The sequence below is a fragment of the Meriones unguiculatus genome, chromosome 2 (genome assembly GCF_030254825.1).
Source record: "Meriones unguiculatus strain TT.TT164.6M chromosome 2, Bangor_MerUng_6.1, whole genome shotgun sequence".
Taxonomy (NCBI): domain Eukaryota; kingdom Metazoa; phylum Chordata; class Mammalia; order Rodentia; family Muridae; genus Meriones; species Meriones unguiculatus.
In genome coordinates this window covers 146770415-146790776 of record NC_083350.1, presented here as the reverse complement: position 1 = coordinate 146790776, position 20362 = coordinate 146770415, and the positions used below count along the sequence as shown (strand labels likewise).

Here is a 20362-nt window from a genome sequence, read left to right as displayed (position 1 = left end):
CATAAGCCCACTCCAAATCCATCTCTCATGGAACAGAGTCACCTGGGAAGTTTTAAATAGCAAGTGTCAACCAAGGACACAGGTCACAATGTTGGTCCCCCAGGACCCAACTACTGTAGATTCAGCTTACTGCAGGGAAGTCCCAGGGTTCTGATAAACAGGAATGCTCTGGGTGGCTTTAAGATATCTTTGCTGGTTGTTATTTACAGTCGATTTTTGATAGTAAGTGATACGGTCTACTTAAGTTTATCTTGCTATATGCCTTTCTAACAAAAAAAAAGGGAATATTCTTTCTTTCTTTCTTTTCTTTTCTTTTCTTTCTTTTGTAAACAGTATGCTTAATTCTCATTCAGAAGTCAAACACCAGAATCAGTAGCAGGAGAGAGGGAACAGAAAGGGAGCATGCCATAGATATCCTTTGAAAGGTTCCACCCAGCAGGGGAACAATGCAGATGCAGAGACTCACAGCCAAACTTTGGGCAGAGCACAAGGAGTCTTATGGAAGAAGTGAGGAGGGAGGCAGGGAAGGGGCAGAAGGACCTGGAGGGGACAGGAGTCCACAAGGAGACCAACAAAGCCAAAAAATCTAGGCCCAGAGATGACTGCAGATACTGATGCATCAACCAAGGACCATGCATGGAGAGAACTTAGATCCTTGCTCAGATGTATCCCATAGGCAACTCAGTCCACATGTGGTTTCCCTAGTAAGGGGATCAGGGGCTGTCTCTGGCATGAATTTGGTTGCCTGTTCTTTGATTACTCCTCACTGGTGATGTGGCCTTGCCAGACCACAGAGGAAGAGGATCCAGTCTTGATGAGACTTGATAGGCTAGGGTCAGATGGTAGGGAAGAAGGACTCCCCCTTTCAGTGCCCTAGGGGAGGGGAATGGGGTAATAAAAGGGAGATGCAGGGGGGGAGGGGAGAGAGACTGGGAGAAAATGAGGGAGGGGGCTACAATAAGAATATAAAGTGCTCTTTGGTCTCCCCACCCCTGAAGGGAGGAGCAGTCCTGTTAGGCCACAGAGGAGGGCTTTGCAGCCAGTCCTGAAGATACCTGATAAAACAGGATCAGATGAATGGGAGGAGGTCCCCCCTATCAGTGGACTTGGAAAGGGGCACGGTGGAGATGAGGGAGGGAGGGAGGGACTGGGAGGGAATGAGGGATCAGGACAGGGCTGGGATACAGAGTTAATAAAATGTAACTGATAAAAAAAATAAAAAATAAAAAAAGAATATAAAGTGAATACTTTGTAATAAATAAATGCATTAAATAAAAAGAGAGAATATTCTTAATTGCCCACACAAGAACAGAGAAAAACAGAAACATATTTACCCTAGGACACGGTATTTTAAATAAATATTTTAATTCTATTGTTGGCATTTACAGGTAGAAAGCATACAGTATGTTACAGATATCAAACTGTGAAAATATGAATGTTACATAAGTAACAAATGTAAAAAACACATTTTCTTACCTTCCCTGAAAGCAAGAAAAGTTTCCGGCATTGGAAAATATCAGTATCAAAAACAGCTCAGGTGTAAAAAAAAAAAAAAAAGTTTTACACAGTATTAAAAAATGATCTACAAAATGACAGAAAGTAAGAAACGTTGCAATCTGACTTTATATAAATTATAAAAACTGGGTACTCAGGGGTAAATGTTGAATGGCTAGAAAATAAAACCAATTAGGGCCTGCTTAGGTCAATTTGTTACATGTTAAAAGCATAGAACTTTTTTTCAATAAATAACTTTTAAAAATGTCTCTTAGAAGTGCGCTGAGAACATTGTTTCGGAGGAGAAGGGTGGCAGTGTTCTGGGGACAGTATGCGGTCATCTTGTTCTTCCTGGAAGCCTGAGGTAAGTCAGGAGGCCATGACTGTTCGCACAGAGACACATAAGCGTCAACACAGTTCCTAAGAGAGCTTTAAAGTGCCGAACAAAATGACTTAATCTTAGTACCCACCGTCATGTAAAACAAGCCCTTAGCATGTCTGAGCAACGTCACATATCAATCTACACGTCTGAAGAGTGTTAATACGCAGTCCTCCATCCCTCCGAGATGGGAAGTGCTCCTTCCTGCACCTTACATGGGCTGGTTAAACTTAAGTGATCTTGCAAGGCAAAACACAATCATAACACTACAATGGAAACAGGCACACCCCACGGTGAAAGGACAAGCCCCCGTGTGCGACTGGAATGGTATTATCTGCAAAAATCACAAACCAAACACAAAGCAAGACTTCCCAATGTTGCATGCCCCGAAACTCATCACAAAACACGATGCATGCAGGAGGACCTTTCCACCAAACACATTTAAATTAAAGAGTCGTCTGGAGTCTATGCGAGCAGCTTTGTGGTTAATCTGAAACGCGTCCCTGGCCACCGGTCTCTGCTGGCCTGCTTTAGAAGGGTGACCCACGCTGGCGGGAAGCCACACATTGCTTTGAGTGTTGCTTGCTCACGCATACACCTCACACATACTGTTCAGCCTCCCCATCTTTGGGGGCAGCTTTAGCTGCCCCACTTTTACCTTCTTCATTGCTGGCTGCTTTCTCTGGGAGAGAAGCCAAATCTTTAAAGACGTCCACATAGTGACCAAAGCCCGGGCCCCAGTTCAAAAGGTTGTCCCAGTTGAAGTTGCCTGCCTGCTGTCCCAGCTTCAGGGTGCTGTCTGCAGCCCCAGGTGCCGCTGCAGGGGTGCCCGCCAGTCCCCCCTCGGCCCTGCGGCCATGGTACCTTCTGGGTTTCAGTCTGGCTCCATAATTATCTTCGTCGTCTGCATCAGATTCGTTGACTTGAGATAACTTGGGCATCCTGGAAGTGTAGACCACGGGCTTCTCCCTGTCGTATTCCATTTCAGAGCACGTGAAGGAATCATGGGAGTCGCTGTCAGAAGATGATTCTGGGGCAGGGATGCCATCTGCTGGGTTCCTGGTTCTGGACAGGGGCCTCCTACAGTCTTCCTCTGAAGAGGATCTCCCATGGTCCGCACTACAGATGCTGGGGTTTCTGGGACGAGGCGTGTTGAGCCTCTCTACCTCCTCTATGGAGAGTCCCACCGGAGGAGAAGATTCTAGAGGGATCTGTGCTATGGGCTGCTTGAGGCGGCTCCCGGGTCTCGAGCCGTGTGATGCCATGGCCTGGGGGCTCTTACTTCTCCTCCCCAACCTGGTAGCATAGTTGAACATGCCAGGCTGGCAGGGATCCCCATGCATTTCCAAAGTACCCCCATCCCGCAGAGGAAGGTGCAGTTCCCGAGCTGGGCTGCTCCTGTAGAAAGCAGAGGGTTTGGAGAAAGGAGCTGGGCTGTGCCTGGACAGGGGGTTAGGAGTAGGGCAGGCTGAGTGGCTGAGGGAGCTGGTTCTTAGTGCCTGGCCATATGAAGAAGGCTGGTAGGTCAGACTGCTTGCACCCAGGGGCATAGGGGACTGCCTGGCGAAGCCCAGGGGGCTGTGCCTCTGGATGGAGAACTTGGGGGTGTGGCTTCGGAACTGTTTGTAGTGCTGGATGATGTCCGCATCTGAGGGCGCGATACTGCTGGCGTTGTCGATGTCATAGTGCTCAATCTCCTGCTCCGGGGAAGCCAGCGGGGCACTGGGGATGGTCTCTGAGTTGTGGGGGATGTCCGTCTCATCAAAGATGAGGTAGGGGTTCTCTCGCTCTATGATGTCCGGCTTGGGATTCCCCTCAGGTTGCTTCCTGACAGCCATGTCATCCCCATAGGGTGGGATGTTGTCTGGGTCATCAAAAGCCACATTCTCGCTGCCCTTTTTCTTCTTCTCCTTTGGCTTCTTCTCCTCTTTGGGGTTTTTGGGCATCTTTCCCCTGCACTGGTTGCATAGAATCAAGCTGAGGACGAGCAGGGCGAGGGCTGTGGCGCAGCTGCCCACGATGGCAGGCACAGCCCACAGGGGTAAGGAGATCTCATCTGGACCCTGAGTCTGGACACACACGTGTCCCCCGGGACTCCCAGCCTTGCACACCTTGCCTTGAGGACAGGTAACACCGAGGCAGGCTACCACCATCTCACAGGTCCTCCCCGTGTGCGACTCTGGACAGCTGCACGTGTAGCCCGAGAGCAGTCCTGGCTCACAGATGCCTCCGTTCTGGCAGGGGTGGGACGCGCAGTCCCCAGGAGGGACGCATTTGTACGCATACCACTGGTTGATACACAGAAGGTCCCCCCAGCAGGGGTTGCTGGCACAGATGTTGGGACCCCGACAGCCGATCTTCACCGAAGGGTCAGTTTTGGAGATGGAGGCCAAGCTGTGCTTGCCACTGAAGGGGAGGCTCTCTCCGCCATATAACACTGAAGCAATGCAGCCGTTAAAGCCTGTCAGGGAGATACAGTAGGAAGCAATTTAGAGAAAAGGGACCATTTCACCTCGGAGTGATGAGATCTAAAGAGAAGGTCCCCTTACCCCCGGGGGTGCTCTCAGCCATGCTCTGGTTCAAAAATGGGGATATATGTCCTTTACAGTATCTCCAGAGTCATGTAGTTCTATAACACATGGGGAGAACTGGAAGCTTTGGGAAAGTCTCCACGGCCAGGATTGTCTTGATCCTTTTCTCTTTTTTCATCTATTTAATGGTTCATCAGTTTGATTCATACAGGCCACAGACCAAGAATTACGAAGAGATCAAACTTATTCTATGAACATTGAAAGGAGTGAAATAAAGGCTAATTGCTCCAACTTCAAGACCATGGGGTCTACAGTTACTGACACTGGGCCCTCCAAAGAGGCTGGCATGGGCCCTTGTGGATCAAAAGAAAAGTCTTGGCTATGGTGTCTGGCAGTTTCCCAGGAGGGAGGAGGTAACAGTGGCACTCACATTGTAAATGGTCAGGGTGCAGAAGGCAGAAAACAAAAATATCCCAAAAGGGTTCATTAGTAGAGATCATAATGATAGACACAACTAAAAAAAATCCTTCATTGGGCTTGAGCACACTGATGCCAGGAAGCTCCTATCTGAAGGCACAGGAATTTACTTCCACTCATCTACACTCTGTTGATTTCTTACAAAATCCAAATAGACTGTGCATATTCTAAAATCCACAACATATAAGGACTTATGATCTGGAATTTAATTTTTATGCTCTAATTCTATTCTCTGACGCATTTTGTGTTTCCCTTCATTTTGACACACCTTCCCAGACAAGTGACATTTGTCAGCCTGATTTACTCTTTCCGGAATTTCCTAGGATATTGATTCTTGACTCTGCATCCCTAGATTTTGACTCCTCCTTCTTGCTGTGGCATTTTGAATTCCTTGAAAGTTCAGCACATTTATACTGACTCATTGTTCTTCAAGTCAGGCTTCCCTTCTGGACTTCTTCAATGTTAGACACCAGGCTTCCTAACCCTCATCTCAGGGATTAGTCTCTGCTGACATTCTGCTTACATACTTTGTGCTGACATCTCTAGCTCAAGTCTATCCTGGTTCCATGTCATCCCTTCAGTGTCCTTTTGAAGGTGCTTCAAAGCCATTTGTTTAATGGCAAACTCCATGCTTCCCTGAGTTCTGCTTCTCTCTTCTCTTCAACAGTTTCCTTCCTTGGTGGCACTAACCTTGTTTGAGATGAAAACTCAGAATTCTCCCTCATCTCCAGATTACTTTGGGTCCATCTATTTTGGCTTTACTCCTTGGCCATCCCATTCAAACTGAAACAATACCTTTCCATACCACAGGGCCTTCCAGATACCAGCTGCTAACACCTGGGTCCTGGGACTCCTCCCCAGTTCATTCTCAGAAACAGCCTGAAAGACTGCAGTACTACTGCATGCTTGACTGCAATACTCATTAAGATTCTAATTACTCAACTGTTCTTAAAGAAAATAAATAAGTCCACACTTTCCAGCACCTTCTTTTTTTTCTCCAGTTTCATTATCTGCCTCACTCCAACTGATCAGGAGTTGCTCCCTGACCTTGGCTCTCTTTGTTAACATTTCCCATCTATTAACCCTTCTGACACCCTCACCCTCCTTCTCATTTAAGAACACATGGGTTTCTCCATTTTCCTTTGTATCACTGATTATAAGTAATATCTACATCCTGTGAGAACCTGATAGATATATCTTCCCCTGGTCTCCTGTGTTTTTGATAAACTGCTTTTGAAGACTGCTTTTGATAAACCAGGTGTGACAGACAAAGGCCTTGAGGACAAGCCAAGCATCTGAGTGGCCCACGCTTAAACCAGATTTCAGTAGTACAGAGGAGAGCAGAGAGCAGAAGCCCTGATCACAATCTCTCTAAGGACAGTTATGCTCATTAGAAGACTCATAGTCACCAGTATCAGAAATCCAACTACTCTTGTAAAAACTACACCGTGACGAAATTATTCTGTGAAAGAAAGTAATACAAAATAAATTGGATTTTACCTCCCCCCAAATACCCCTCCCCATTTGCCACAAAAATCGCCTCCGTTTTGAGAAGCAGGTTTTCCTTTGTTTTATCTTCCTCCCGGATATAGCAGCATTTACCTGTCTGAGTGTCTCGGTGGGCTTGGTTGGGGGGGATTCCTCCCAGAGACATGGAAAGCACCTCAATGCCACCAAAGTCCTGCGTGGGGTGGATGACATCTCTGTTGTAGATCCTGTCTACAGACAGCACGGTGGTGCTTCCATTCTTGGAGATCCGGAAGGTGTGCCAGTGGCCGTCAGCGACGTACGCTTCCGGAATGCTTCGCTCCACTTTCCCAGCGACCCCAGCATCTGATGTGAAGTGCACTTTGCCGTTCTTAATCTAGAAGATGCATCGAAAACAATGCACAGATCAAACGTGATACCCTTAAATAAAAAACGATGTATTTTTTTACAGGATACATCAACAGTGTATTTCTAGGCAACATAATTGTTTATTTACTAATTCTAACAGTTTTTAATTTTGTAAGTGGTTTCCCGAGGGACCTGTAACTTTCTAGAACAAAACCAAAATGTTGAAGTGACTAGGTAGCCTGAATAATTGACACTGATTGTGATTATTCGTATTTCAAGGACAGAGGGAAGCATGTTAAATCATTAAGTTTAGTAAAACGGCTAGAGGAGCTTAGAAAAATAAATAAATAGATAAAAATAAAAACTTGCAAAACCAAAGAGTGAACAGAAAGCTACAAAGGCAGAGTTGTTGGAGAAACAGTGACAGAGTGGCATTTCCTCCATGTCCCACAACACTGGGATTTTAGACAGAAATGGATCTCACTATTTTCTTTCCAAGGTGGAATACCATACAATAACAAGAGGATTTGGCCACGACTTCATTGCAGCTGTCTCTTCAATTTATCTAAAGGAATTTGATTTCTTTCAGTTCACCCAGTAGAACACTGGGTAACAGGACACTCCAGTTTCCAACTTGAAAGTTTCCAGTATTATGAGCTGACCCTTCAGAAGATGAATAATTTGTAAGGCAAGATGAGCCCATGGGTCAGAGAGCCTGTTCCCATCCCTGCTGCCAGATAGGACTGCTGTCCAGGCAAAAAGATGCCATGACCCAGCAGTGACCGGAGGAAAAGCATGGATCAGTTTCTTGTATCACTCAGCTCAGACACTGTGTCTACATGGAAGAACTGCTTCCAGGAAAACCAAAAATCAGTTCATCTGTGCTATGTGGAAATTCATATAACACAGTTACCTATAGCAAACATATGGTAACACTTTAATGTGATGTTTCCTGATTAAAAAAATATTTTTTTTTCGTAGGCTGGAAGTTGGCTCAGTGGGTAAAAATGCTTCTTTGCAAGCCTAAGGATCTGAGTTCAAATCCCCAACATCCACATAAAAAGCTGGGCACCATGATGTGTCCCTGTAACCCCAGCACTGGAGGGCAAATATCTTGGGAGATTTCTTGCTAGACAGCTCAACAATGCATGAAGTTTCCAGTTCAGCAAAATACCTACCCAAAGCAATAAGGCAGGAAAACAATACAAGAAGCCAGGAAATGTCTTGTTGTGGCCCCCAGTGGACACACCTCCCCGACAGACATATACCACACACTCACACACTGCACAGATATGTAATTAATTCATATATGTAAATTAAATTATCGGAGCAGAACTGTCACAGGACTCTCCCTTCAGTTATTCTATCTCTCCATGAATTCAAAACACCCAGAATGTTTTTTCACCCAACAGTTTTGTTCATCTTCCTCCTGATGGGCATTAATGGGTGGGTGTGCGTGTGTGAGAGAGAGAGAGAGAGAGAGAGAGAGAGAATTAGTTCAATAAATGTGAGAGAGAGAGAGAGAGAGAGAGAGAGAGAGAGAATTAGTTCAATAAATGAAGGGTTTACGAAAGAATGGTAAGAAGGTGGGCCAAAAGAAACAAAGCCTGGTTCTTGGATGGCCATAGCTGACACTGAGGAGTACATTCCGTCCCCGCCTTCCTCACCCGCACTCCAGCAGACCCCGTGGTCTCCCGCCCTTCTCTGCCACATTCTGTGTCTGTTTTGATCTTTTCAGCTGACTGCCTTTTCCCTTTCTACTTGTTTTTACCTGCCAAGATCCTTAGCTTTGAAAACCCGCGGCTCACAATTTTCTCACTAAATGTCATGGCTGCTGGTTCCTGGTTATTCTGCCTCGTTCTTTTTTAGCTCTGTGGCACCATGCTGAGGAGGTGCAGGCTGCCATCCTGTTGAACGTCACAGACACAAAGACAGACCCTAACATTCAGTTGCTCCCTTACAGAAGCGCTCACTTCTTCAACCACATTGTATGCTGACTGAGTTTCTTGGCTGAAGGAGACCGCATGTGTCATATGTCATCTAAATGGCATGGGGACTTGGAGGGAGCTTAACAGATAATCTCTCGCAGCCTGCAGTGTGGCCTCTCAGAATGGAGGCATGTTGAGCAGAGTTCTTTCAGGATCCCCACTCAGCAAGGAATGGTATTCTGGGAAGCAGGATCAACTCTCTTTCGTTAAGGTCCTAGCTCATTAGCTCAGGGCTCTCTCTGTATCTTCTGCCTTCATTGCTTCTAATCGACTTTTGAATGGAAATTATGAAAAGCAGATTCAAACACAGTTTGATTCAAGCACTTCTCTGTTTCACCAGCTATATTAACCAGTGAGCCTGGATGTTTGCCTAACTAGTAAAAGTAAAGTGAAAATCTCAAGATTTGTAGGCCCCCATCTCAAATTCAGCACTCATGGACATTTCTGAGCATGCATGTCTCAGCCGGGGTTACTGTATGTGTTATAGGATGCTCTGCTCTGACCTCCAGCAACTACACGGTAGCAACACCATCATCTTTCCATTAAAAAAAAAAAATCTTCAAATGCTGCCGAATAACCACAGGGGACACAAATCATCTCCATCTACAAATGGGCTAAGGAAGATCCAAGCAGATCACCAGAAAAATGTTTGGTCTTTTGTGTGACTCACTAAAAACAGACACCTGGGATAAAGCAGGGAGAGCTGGCTGCAAAGAGAAACTTAGAAAATAAAAACCTAAAATTTAGGGATAAACATAAATTTTATTTTTAATATTATTTATGAATTAAATGAAGTTATTGCTAATACTGTTCTACATGTTTGAAAAGATTGGAAGAAAAAGATAAGTTAGTAACCATGGGTTTCTTAAGAATTTGCTAAAATCAATAAAAATATGAATAAATGATAAATTATCTCATTAAACAGTTGATGGAACTAAATACAAGATCTTGTGGGTGAACTGATGTTAATGTTCTCTGTGAAAGAATGTGGTGGTCATTTCAGACTCATGGGCCACAGAGAGGAAAACTGAAAGAAAAGCCTGGAGAGAAATCCACTCTTCTTGGTGAACATACATTTGGAAAGTTATTGTTTTGAATTTCTGAATTTATTTAGAGTGGGCAGAGAGATGGCTCAGTGGGTAAAGTGCTTGCTTTACCCATGTCAGTAGCTGCAAAGGAGTCAAGCAGATCTCAGAAACACACTAGATATCCAGGAAAGCCAACATGAGGGCTCCACATTCAGAGAGACCCTGTTTCACGGGGATAAGGTGGAGAGTGCGGAGAGTGCGGAGGCCAACCCATGTTCCTTTCTAGTTTCCACAGGTTTGAGAATACATTCCTATCACAGATTTCCCTTCCCTTTTCCTCCCCCTCTCCCTCACCTTTTCCATTTCCCTCTCATTAAAATTTATTTGGAGAGACAAAAACAAAATAAATTTACAAAAAATAAAATTACAATAAATACCAAATACATTTAACTTCATGGATTTTTACCTGTGTGATGAATGGAATGTGAATTTCAGAATAAAGTCAGATAATTTCTAAATATTTTTTTCTAACCTTAGCATTTAACCTATCTTAAGAGTGCTTAAAGTACCTCTTGATGGAAAATAGTTCTCCATCACGAAGGCACACTTTTCACGCTTTATTTCATTTACAATAGGAGGGAGAGCAGTACCGATTTCTATCAAGCAAAACAGACTTGACACCATTCCATGTTGACCTACCTGGCAGTTGCCCCTACTCTAAACCAAGACAAAGGTGGTTAGCAACTGGCCTCTCAGATCTTTGTTACCCTGGCCCAGGATGTGGGCACATTGAGAGTGGAGTAGGTACTGGATGACTGGTCAGAACTCTAAGGCTGTGAAGGGGACAGAAGCTGTGGGAGAAATGACCCAGTCCCCAGGGCAGGTAGGGGGTCATCAGACGGCCCATCACAGGCTCCTTTCTCACCTTCACGGTGGTATAATTGCTGCTCTCCTGGATATGGATCAAGATGCCACTCTCACTCCGAGTCCTGAATTTTACTTCCAGACTCTTGACACCAAAAGGCTCCAGCGTGGCTTCCCGTACGCTCTGTGTCAGCAAGTATTCCCGCTTCTCGCTCTGACTCATGTGGTAGTCCAGGCGTCCCTTGCCTTCCAGTGACAAGGCAGTGTCTGGAGTGACAGCTGAAAGTCAAGAAGGGGAAAAACTGAAGGCATGCACTAGACTTTTTTAGAGCATTCGTCAGAGTGACGAAAAGTATTAAAAATGACAAAAGCTCAGCTTTCTAAAATCACTGTCCCTGGTCATACTCTGAGAAAATACTTTTCATTTGTGAATAATTATGTAAGTATATTTCCAATGGTTGAGTCCTTTTTGACTCTGTGAAATATAAAGCCCTTGATGACAGTCATTAATTATTTAGGGACTTGTCATCCAAACTCTTTGCTACGGGACAGAAAGCCTGGACATAGAAGACACAGCCAACTGCTAGCGTGCACAACTCAAAACTTGAACCAATTTCAATGCATTCCTGAAATTATTAAGCAAATATATTTTAACAGTTGCAAATCTTCGAGTCTTTAGTCTTTACTCTCTCTATTCTCTGCTTTTCAGAAATATGAACTTCCAAAAGTGTCCAGTCCAAGATTTCTACCTATAACACGCTCTTCCTATAAACATCATAATGAATGATTCATTATTAGACACCATGACCTGATAACAGACTCCCAGTCCACAAATAAGTTTATGTCACCATAACCACAATATAATTCAGGAAGGGACACTAAGGAAATGGAATGTGGGTAACGATACCCTGGGTGTTACACTCTAAACAGGTAAACAGAATAACATGGGCAGAATTACATCTAGATTTACAAAAATGAGTCCCAGGGCAGCTCACTGAAGAAACACCTAGCAATAATTTGTTGGGTTTTTTTTGTTTGTTTGTTTTGTTTTTTTCTTCCCTCTTTCTGTTATGGCCAAGATACTAAAATACATCTATCCTGCCTGCCTTTAAGGTCTTTCAGCTTATAGTATATTCCAATGTTATCACTCATTTCTCTTCGTTCTCCTATGACAGCAGCAACAAATGTTCCCTTAACAAGTCATCAGGTGCCTGTGGCTGAATTAAGTAAAAATCATTCATTTCAAAATAAAGCGGTCTCATAAAGGTGGCCCCAAGGGCTCAGGGTAGAAAATAATACGCAGCCTTCAATTAGACCGCAGTTCTTTGGTGATGCCTTGAGTATGACTGATGTCTTGATTGCCACAAGATTGGGGTTTAAATGGACAGTTATTAATGAAAACATTGAGATAGTACTGTGTAAAACCAACTTTTAAAAAGTGCCACTTTTATTTTTAACACATTAACTACCTTACAATGTTTGGAGCTATGTATTAGTCTGTGATACAACATGTAAATTATTTTTCTGCAAAATATGCAAATCTGACCAGAGAAATATCAATCAACAGTGGGCAATATTGATCTATAACCTGAATACAGTTACTGATTTTTTAAGTTTCCTAACTACCCCATATGTAGCATAAAATAAACTATGAAGTGTTCATAAGGTGAAACTAAGCATTTAGTTAAGCCCAATTCTTTGACTCTTCAGATAAAAAGCTGACTGACAACTGTCATTGTGTTTTACCCTATTTTTCACACTTAATATCTGCCATGTTAGAGTCAAAATGCAGTAACATGCTTAGGTGTCCATATTTCTACTTTCAGGGTGGTGACGGCATTCGCGAAGGTGAAGATGGTGACCTACATTTTTCGCAGTACTTCCCGGTGAGGCCCTCCATGCACTGACACTGCTGCCATGACCAAAAGTCCACACAGGTGCCGCCATGTTGGCAGGGGTTGCGGGCACACGTGCCTTCTAGTCTAGGACACCTACAAAAGGGTCACAAAAAGGAGAGATGAAGCCCTTAACTGGAAGAAGAAAACTCGACTTGAAACGGACATTCACTGATCAATGTGCTTAATCACAGGCTCACGCTGTAGAGAGAGAGCTGTTCCAGCCACCCTGCAGCCATTAGTGGCTCAGAAACCTCCTAACGCTGTCCACCGCACACAAAATGAGGAGGCTAAATAAACAGATCTTATACAATGACAACCGACAGTGACAGCTTCTGTATGGGTGTAATGGTTCAAAAACCCTTGGTTAGCATGGTCCAGAGCCACGTATTTACTTAGGTCCATGTGCACCCCACAAAGACACTTGTAATTAAGTCTTATTCACTGCCCATTTGCTAGGTATGACACGAGGCATGGGCATAATGGAATAAAATAAATCCACATATTCATGGAGAAGGGAAATTCTTTTCCTGTGTGAATAAGACACAATAAAGAGAAAGGGGGATTGTGCAATTTGTTAGACAGAGATCCTCTGTGCTAATGTTTTTTTGTTTTTTTATTTTTTGGTGGCTTTTATTTGTGAACTATGCAAGCCTCTCACTTAGTCAAAAATAAGATACAATGAAAATTATGCATGCAAGTGGTGAGAGACTGCTAGTCTAATTTCAAATATCTCTCTCGTGTGTGCGTGTATTGTATTGTGTTCACGAGTGTCTGTGTGTACAAATTTTTGTGCATTCATATTTATGTACCTGAACGTATGCCTGCCTGTATGCATAAACAATGTTATTAGAGTCATCATAGCTGCCTCTGTTGTTCCCAAATGTCCAGCAACGATTTCCACGTGTAAATCTTCTGTGTGAATGGAAGTTTTGTGAAAAGCTGGGATGAGAGAAGACAGTGTGGAGAGAATTCTATGGTTCTCTTGTCCTGGTGGGAAGTCCAGCCATAAGCAAAGTGCATGGGAAGTATATCTGAAGATGTCACAGTACACCTACTATTTGAAAAATAAATGGCTGTTTAGGTTTATAGATGCTAAGGGGTTATAGTGTGCAGACAGAATTTTGTAAGCTTTGTGTTAACTGGGAACCACTTACCACTTCTTTAAAAATCTTTAAAATGTTGTTTAAAGCCCATTCTACTGCATGTTAGAGAGTTCTGCAAATTCATAGGGTATAAATCAGGTGGTTTACAATTGCACTTCACCCAAATTAGTTGTTTCTGGTCCTCTGTACTAATTTAAGACTGTCTGAGCTTGGGGTGGGGCTCCTGTATCTCTAAGTTCAGGGTCAAGGTGAGGGGTGAGGTTTGCAACATCATTCCAGGCTGAGGAGACAGCAATGTAAAGTCCTACTGTGAACTAGGAACACTGGGTGTGGAAAACAGCAGGGACAGAGTGACCGGGAGGAGGGTGTGGACAAGTTCCAGGTCAGGCATGTCACGGAAGCCCTGTCAATCAGCTGAATAACTCAGCTGGAGACTTTTGATTCTCACTATCTACATTTGCAGCTTTTTTTTAATGATAAGAAGTAAAATCTTACTGATCAAGGATGCCTTGTGCTGCCAGAGCCTGGCTGGGCTCCAGGGGTCGGCCGTTGACAGCGAACTCCATTATACACCCAACAAAGTCATGGCTCTCCACATGCCCCCTCCTCTGAAGGATTGGCTCTAGTGACCTGATTCCTCCAACAGTGACTCGGTTTGGCTGAACATCAAGAGTCCTATGGAAACACGAAAGGGCAAAGATCTCAAAATCAACACTACACATTTCACTCAATTACTAGCTTTTCTGGAATGAGCATCACAGACCAATATCCATCCTCACAGCAGGTGTTCCTAGGATTAATTGGTTTTCATATTGCGAAGTCAGGGAAGCTTATGAAATTATATTTCCAACCATCCAAATAGGGTGCATATATGGCCACGTTGCCAGCAAAAATAAATAAATAAATAAATAAATAAATAAATAAATAAATAAATAAAATAAAAATAAGCTTTCTAGAAAAGACCAAATGCACAGAAGCACAGACACAGGTCTACAGGTTCTGTGGCTCTCTAAGGCTATAGCAAGCATGTTGATAAAAACAGTAGTGGGAGCTCACTGTGTATCACATATCTCCCTCCTGACAAAATCTCTTATGCTTTTGATTGGCCAATACTTCAATTCAGCTTGAAGTGCTGCTAGCAAGGATGCATTCATTAATTTCCACACAAACGCGAGGACAACATGTCTGAGTGAGGGCAGAACTCAGTACACACGAAAGCATTCCTTGAAGGAAAATCTCAACAGTCCTGGCTACAGTAGACACTGCATCCCTTAGCCTTGACTATCACTTTGTGACTTCTAAACTCAACATTAAAGTAATACTTCACTGACATTACTTGCTTTATAGTATCACTATCTCTTTGAGGGAGTATGGAACCGTTCCGTCTGGAGAAAAATTATTTTAAAGTTCTTGTAGAAAGCTTAATCTCAGTAGTGATAAGAATGCAGCTATGATTTTACTCACCAGTCATCCGAAGCTGCCACATTACTCACAGTGCAATAGCCTGGCTCTTGATTCTCAGAGCAGGAGTCCACAGTTAAGGAAGCTGCCTGTAAGCAAGAGAGGGGACGGTCACCACAGGCCTCCTGATGACATCAGCCTACCCAGTAGACAGTGCAAGCACTGCTCTCATGTGGGGATGACTGAAATTATTGTGTTATTATGATTTTCTTGGTTCGATGTACACATAACACATCACATAACTGCTACATATAAAGTTATAGGCACAGATCTCCGTCACTGTTTTTAATTCTAATTATATATATGAGGGATGAAGCTGCTTTGAAATCATCCTCTCCTTCTGCCTAATTTATACAAGAAAGAATTAAGAAGTGTTAGTCTTCCTGGAAAACCTCAACTTTTTTTTGGAAACAGTATCAACCATTTCAATCCCATGTTGAGATTTTCAAGTCCCACTTTGCTTACCCTTGAGCAGTTTTCTCAAAAACTAACACCTCAAAAGCAGCATTGTGTTTTAGAGAGTCTTTGTGTGCTGCTGTGAACACACCTTTCCATAGTAACTATGCAAAATGTTAATATTTTTTTTTTCAAATCCTTTTACAATCCTTTTACAAAATATACAGTGTTTATGCAACGGCCAGTGAATGCCTGGTCAGCTCCGGCTGGCATGTGTGTTGGGCACTCTCAACCTATGTGTGTGTGTGTGTGTGTGTTATAAAAACCAAAGATCTAAAGGCCCAGTAAACTCATGTAATTTAATGTTCGCAATTCTTTAAATACTTATCATAGACACGACCTCAGAATACCCCACATTTTCTAACCAAGATATTTCTTCTTTCACTGTCAGCAAGAGTGAAAATTGAGACATCTCTGATCTGGCTATATGATAATTAAAACTTACAGGCTGATGATTTTACCAATTTCCAATAATTTTGCCTTGAAATGTATAACATAAGAGATTCGAGATCCAATGGGAGCTTTTTTGCATATTTTCTGAAGTAAGAACACATTTTCCCACTGTGGCCAAATTAATAATGACAGAAATGCTCTTTCACATTTAGTATTACCAGGATGCGATGCAGCTCTGGCTGCACTCATAGACAGAAGGCCTCAACAGGTGGCTGTGGCTGTGTCTTATCATGAGAAAGAGTTGTTCAATTCATTGTGACAAATATTAAGTATTATCCTTTTCTAAGTTTTTTTAACCTTTGACCTTACATTGTTTCTTTAGTTAGGGTAATGATACTCTAGACAGAAAAAAAAATGGTCATGTTAAATGTAGTTCTAGGTTGCCTTTAAACCTCTGAGCGGTGTGGGCTGTTAGGCTGTTAGTTGCTTATCCTTCATCGTTCCTGAAACACCAGCATTCCTAGCACAAGCCAAAAAAAAAAAAAAAAAAAAAAAAAAGCATCACTCTGAGGCCACACAATAAACACACACATTATCCATCCTTGAATGTGGCCCTGTATGCATGCTCCCAGGAGGGCTTGATAACTGACTGCAGAGCGGTGGGGGGAGGCTGAAGGAAGAGCGGTGCCTCACCATGCCTGCTCGCCGCGCGATCACCGTGTGGAACTGTCCATCTGACACCTTCTTCATAGTGGTCAGTTTGTACGTGCCACTGCCCAGATTATACGAGAATCTGAGCCGTTCCTCAGCTATTTCCAGCGCCAGGAACTCTGCCCGCTCTCCTGTCTGGTTGTCATAGTTATAAAGCAATAAAGCGTGACTTTTGATAGTCGCAAACTTGACATAAATGTAGTTATTGTTGGGGTCCAGGCTGGGAAACTCCATGTATGACAGTTCCTCGAATCCATAACTGTTCAGCTCACAGTGCTTCCCAAAGACACCTGCAGGGGAGAGAAGGACATTGAAAGGTCAGCAATGCTTTCCTAAGTTATTCCTCACAAAGTATTTTCAGTCATAATAATGAATCGTGCAGTTAAAAATGTAATTATCACCATCCCTTCGTCAAGCGCTGTGCCAAGCTGCCACTCTTGTAAGGAGAGGAAGCCCCACGGTCATGCGGGGCATGAAGCAGTCCTGCTCACAGCATTGCAAAAACAAGACGCAGAAAAGTATACGGCTTGTGAGAGAGATGAAACGTTGATGTTGTTTGGTGAATTAGAAATTTACCTCAGTGCGCCTTAATTTTAAAAAGTAGAGACAATAAAAAGAGTATGTTTGAAAAGAATTTTTCCCAAAATACTTGGAAAATTAGTTTGTTGATGTTCATAAAATTTACCATGCTATAACGTTCAACTGTGATTTTATTTTATTTTAATAGACACAGGGTTTCACTGTGTAGCCCAGACTCTACTAGAACTCACAGAGATCCTCCTGCCTCTGCCCTGCTGAGTGCTTAGATGAAAAACATGCACCACTACAGAGGCCGTGGTGCATAATTATGATTCTTAAAAACCATGTTAATTCAATTGAGAGCAGTAGATTTGGTTGTTTTGACTTAAAAATCCAGTCCCCAACTCAGGACTAATTTCCAGGGACACAAATGAGGGAAAGATATGCTGCCACTTAGAAGTCACTGCTTTAAGCTTGTATGTTTCAGTCATGCTGTTTTATTTTATGCAAACGGTTCTTTTTCCTGCCTTTATGTCCGTACATCAGCTCTATGCCTGGGCACTGCATGGAGAACTAGAATTGCAGATGGCTGCGAGCCACAGTGGGGGTACTGGGAATCAAACAGGGGTCCTCCGGAAGAGCATGCGGTGCTCTTATGCACTGAGCCACATCTCCACCCTGTTCTGAGTTTTCATCTGTATCATTTCAAACTTGCCATGGATGAGTCATGGGAGACTCATTTACAGTGACTTTGCTAGGGTGTTTCCATTTGTCTGCACTGTCTTTTTCCAACGTGAAAGTGAATTTTATTGATGCGACTACACTAGACAAAATGCTTTTTCCACAGACGATGGTGGTTGTGACTGATGATTGCAAAGGGACCCAGGACACCCGTCAGGGTTTATTTTCAGCTTTAAAAAGGTTTCATTCTTGGGTTTGTATTTAATACCTATTGTAAACTCCTTGAAGTTAGAGTCCAGGAACTGCTCAGCTCCAAGGAATGAATGCTTCTATTTCACAGAGTATTTACAATTTAACCAAGGTCACAAAATCATGGGAAATCAAGAAAGCCAGATATTCTGAGATTGCTTAATTGTATTGACTGCATCACATTTTATATCGAATCTTTGAGATAAAATAGTCTAGAAGATTTTACAATGTATATATAGGTTATCTTGTCTTTTTCGGTCTAGACAGGGATACAAGTTGGTAAAATGACTGGGAAATATATATTACATTAAACCTTAAACCAAATCTAAGAATAAAAAAATTAGAGGAATGACATATATATGCTATATTGTCTGAATAGCCTTTAATATGTCATTGATTTACACCTGCATTATTTATATTTTATGCATTTCTACCACATTTTATACAAATAAACAATAATGCTCAGATACTAATTAGAAATTGTTCTGTACATCATTTCTACAAGCAAAGAGTAACTGAAGCTAAATAAAAGGCAAAGATAAATCATTTATATTGTGTTTCTGTGGATCTTTTTTTTTCCTTGTTGGTCTTTTCTTCTTACATTTTAACTAAAGAACATGCCGATAGCTAAAATCTGAATGTAGTGATGTATATAGATATGAGGTGATAAGTTTCACATTTACATTCAAAAACACTGTAGTTTCAAATATGAAAATATATACATATTTTTAAAGAGTTTTTATTATTTCTGTGAAAGGGAATTCTTCTGTCTTCTACATGTAAAAATAAAATTTAATGAGTGTTTAATTTTTTGTCTTCCAAATGTGAGTGTGAAATAAGTCAGATAAATATCAACAAAAACTATGAAACTACCTTAAAATTATATACCCCCAATATCTCTTGTTAGATCACTGTATAATTATAAAATATTTAGTAATTTTATATAAAATATTTACACACACACACACATATATATATATAATGTACAGAATGTACATAAAAATGGGGATAGCTTACAGGTTGCGGTGTGACTGCTCAAACATGCAGCCCTTGCATGTGTGTTACATATGTAATAACAAAATAACAAAGTTTTGAGAACTTGAATCTCACAGTCTAAATCATCTGAGGCAAACTATTTTTCTGAAAACACAATCTTTCATTTATCTATCTATCTATCTATCATCTAGCTATTTATTATCTATCATCTATCCAACTGTCACCTACTTCTCTACCATCTACTTATCTGCCTAGCACATAGATAGATAGATAGATAGATAGATAGATAGATAGATAGATATGACTCTAATAATATAGCAAACTCTAAAGAAGAAATTTTGGCTAATGAGACTATAAATGAAAACGTTTTCCAGCCTCAAAGCCCTGGGGAAGCCAGTGTTTGGGGTGCATATGTCACTACCCTGTGTGTCTCCACCGTGGGTCTTCATGTGAGACATTTCCATCTGCTACTTCTTTTTGTGTGTGACACCCACATTCACTTTAAGAAGGCAAATTACGTTTCTTTCTAATTCAGTCTGTGCAGCTTGGAATGAGGTATTGGAATTCCAAGGCCTTTTATTTTGTTTTGCTTTTTAAATGCTTCTCTGGTCAGCTGACAGTGTCTACAGTTCAAGAGTGCTTTTGGGTTTTGCCTTTGGAAGGAATTAGGTGGGACCTGGACTGCCAGCTTCATGTCCACTATAATTTATAGTGTGCTACTTCTCTTCCCCCAGGGATGTCTGCAGGGCGACGGAAGGTCCATTTGAATCCCAAGGTATTTTCCCTGCTCTCCCCAAGACAGGGGATTTTATATCAGCACCACATGGAAAACCATCTTACTGTTTGGCACTGATTGTTCTAAGCGTGCATATTTGCTATTGAAATAGGGAAGAATGCTAACATCATAAACACTCCGTCAGTCACTTGGAAATTATTTTCCAGTTTCCACTCCAATTTATTTTTCTTTCATTCCAAAACACAAGCTAAGTCATGAAGCCTGACTGTAGGATCCCAAAGAAGTGGCCTTGCAGGAGATCTGAGGAAAGACTTTTTTGCTTCATGAGCATTTTGATGAAACCTTAAAACAGAAAACACTGGCCTGACACCAGCCATGGCCACTGGTTGCAGGCAGCACCTGTTCTCCAGTCACACCATCATGGGCAGTTTTTGACAATTTTTTTTTATTATTTGCTTAAATCCCTTAATTTATGAGCCATAGGGACACTGGGTAAAATTGATTTTAATAATTATGTTTTATTATAATAATTATTATCTTTGTATTATGAGCTGGGGTACAT

General features: G+C 42.2%; 1 protein-coding gene across 1 annotated transcript in view; it reads right to left on the bottom strand.

Moving 5' to 3' along the window:
• Positions 1-1348: 1348 nt before the first annotated feature.
• Positions 1349-20362, bottom strand: part of Fat4 (FAT atypical cadherin 4) — a 131740-nt gene continuing 112726 nt past the window's right edge. Inside the window, exons 11-17 of the mRNA XM_021632292.2 lie at positions 16602-16909; positions 15063-15148; positions 14094-14273; positions 12464-12588; positions 10659-10876; positions 6484-6745; positions 1349-4334 (exon numbers count right to left, since the gene is read on the bottom strand). Of these exons, the coding sequence (XP_021487967.1) occupies positions 2473-4334; positions 6484-6745; positions 10659-10876; positions 12464-12588; positions 14094-14273; positions 15063-15148; positions 16602-16909 (3041 nt within the window). The 3' untranslated portion in view covers positions 1349-2472. The remainder of the gene's footprint in view (positions 4335-6483; positions 6746-10658; positions 10877-12463; positions 12589-14093; positions 14274-15062; positions 15149-16601; positions 16910-20362) is intronic.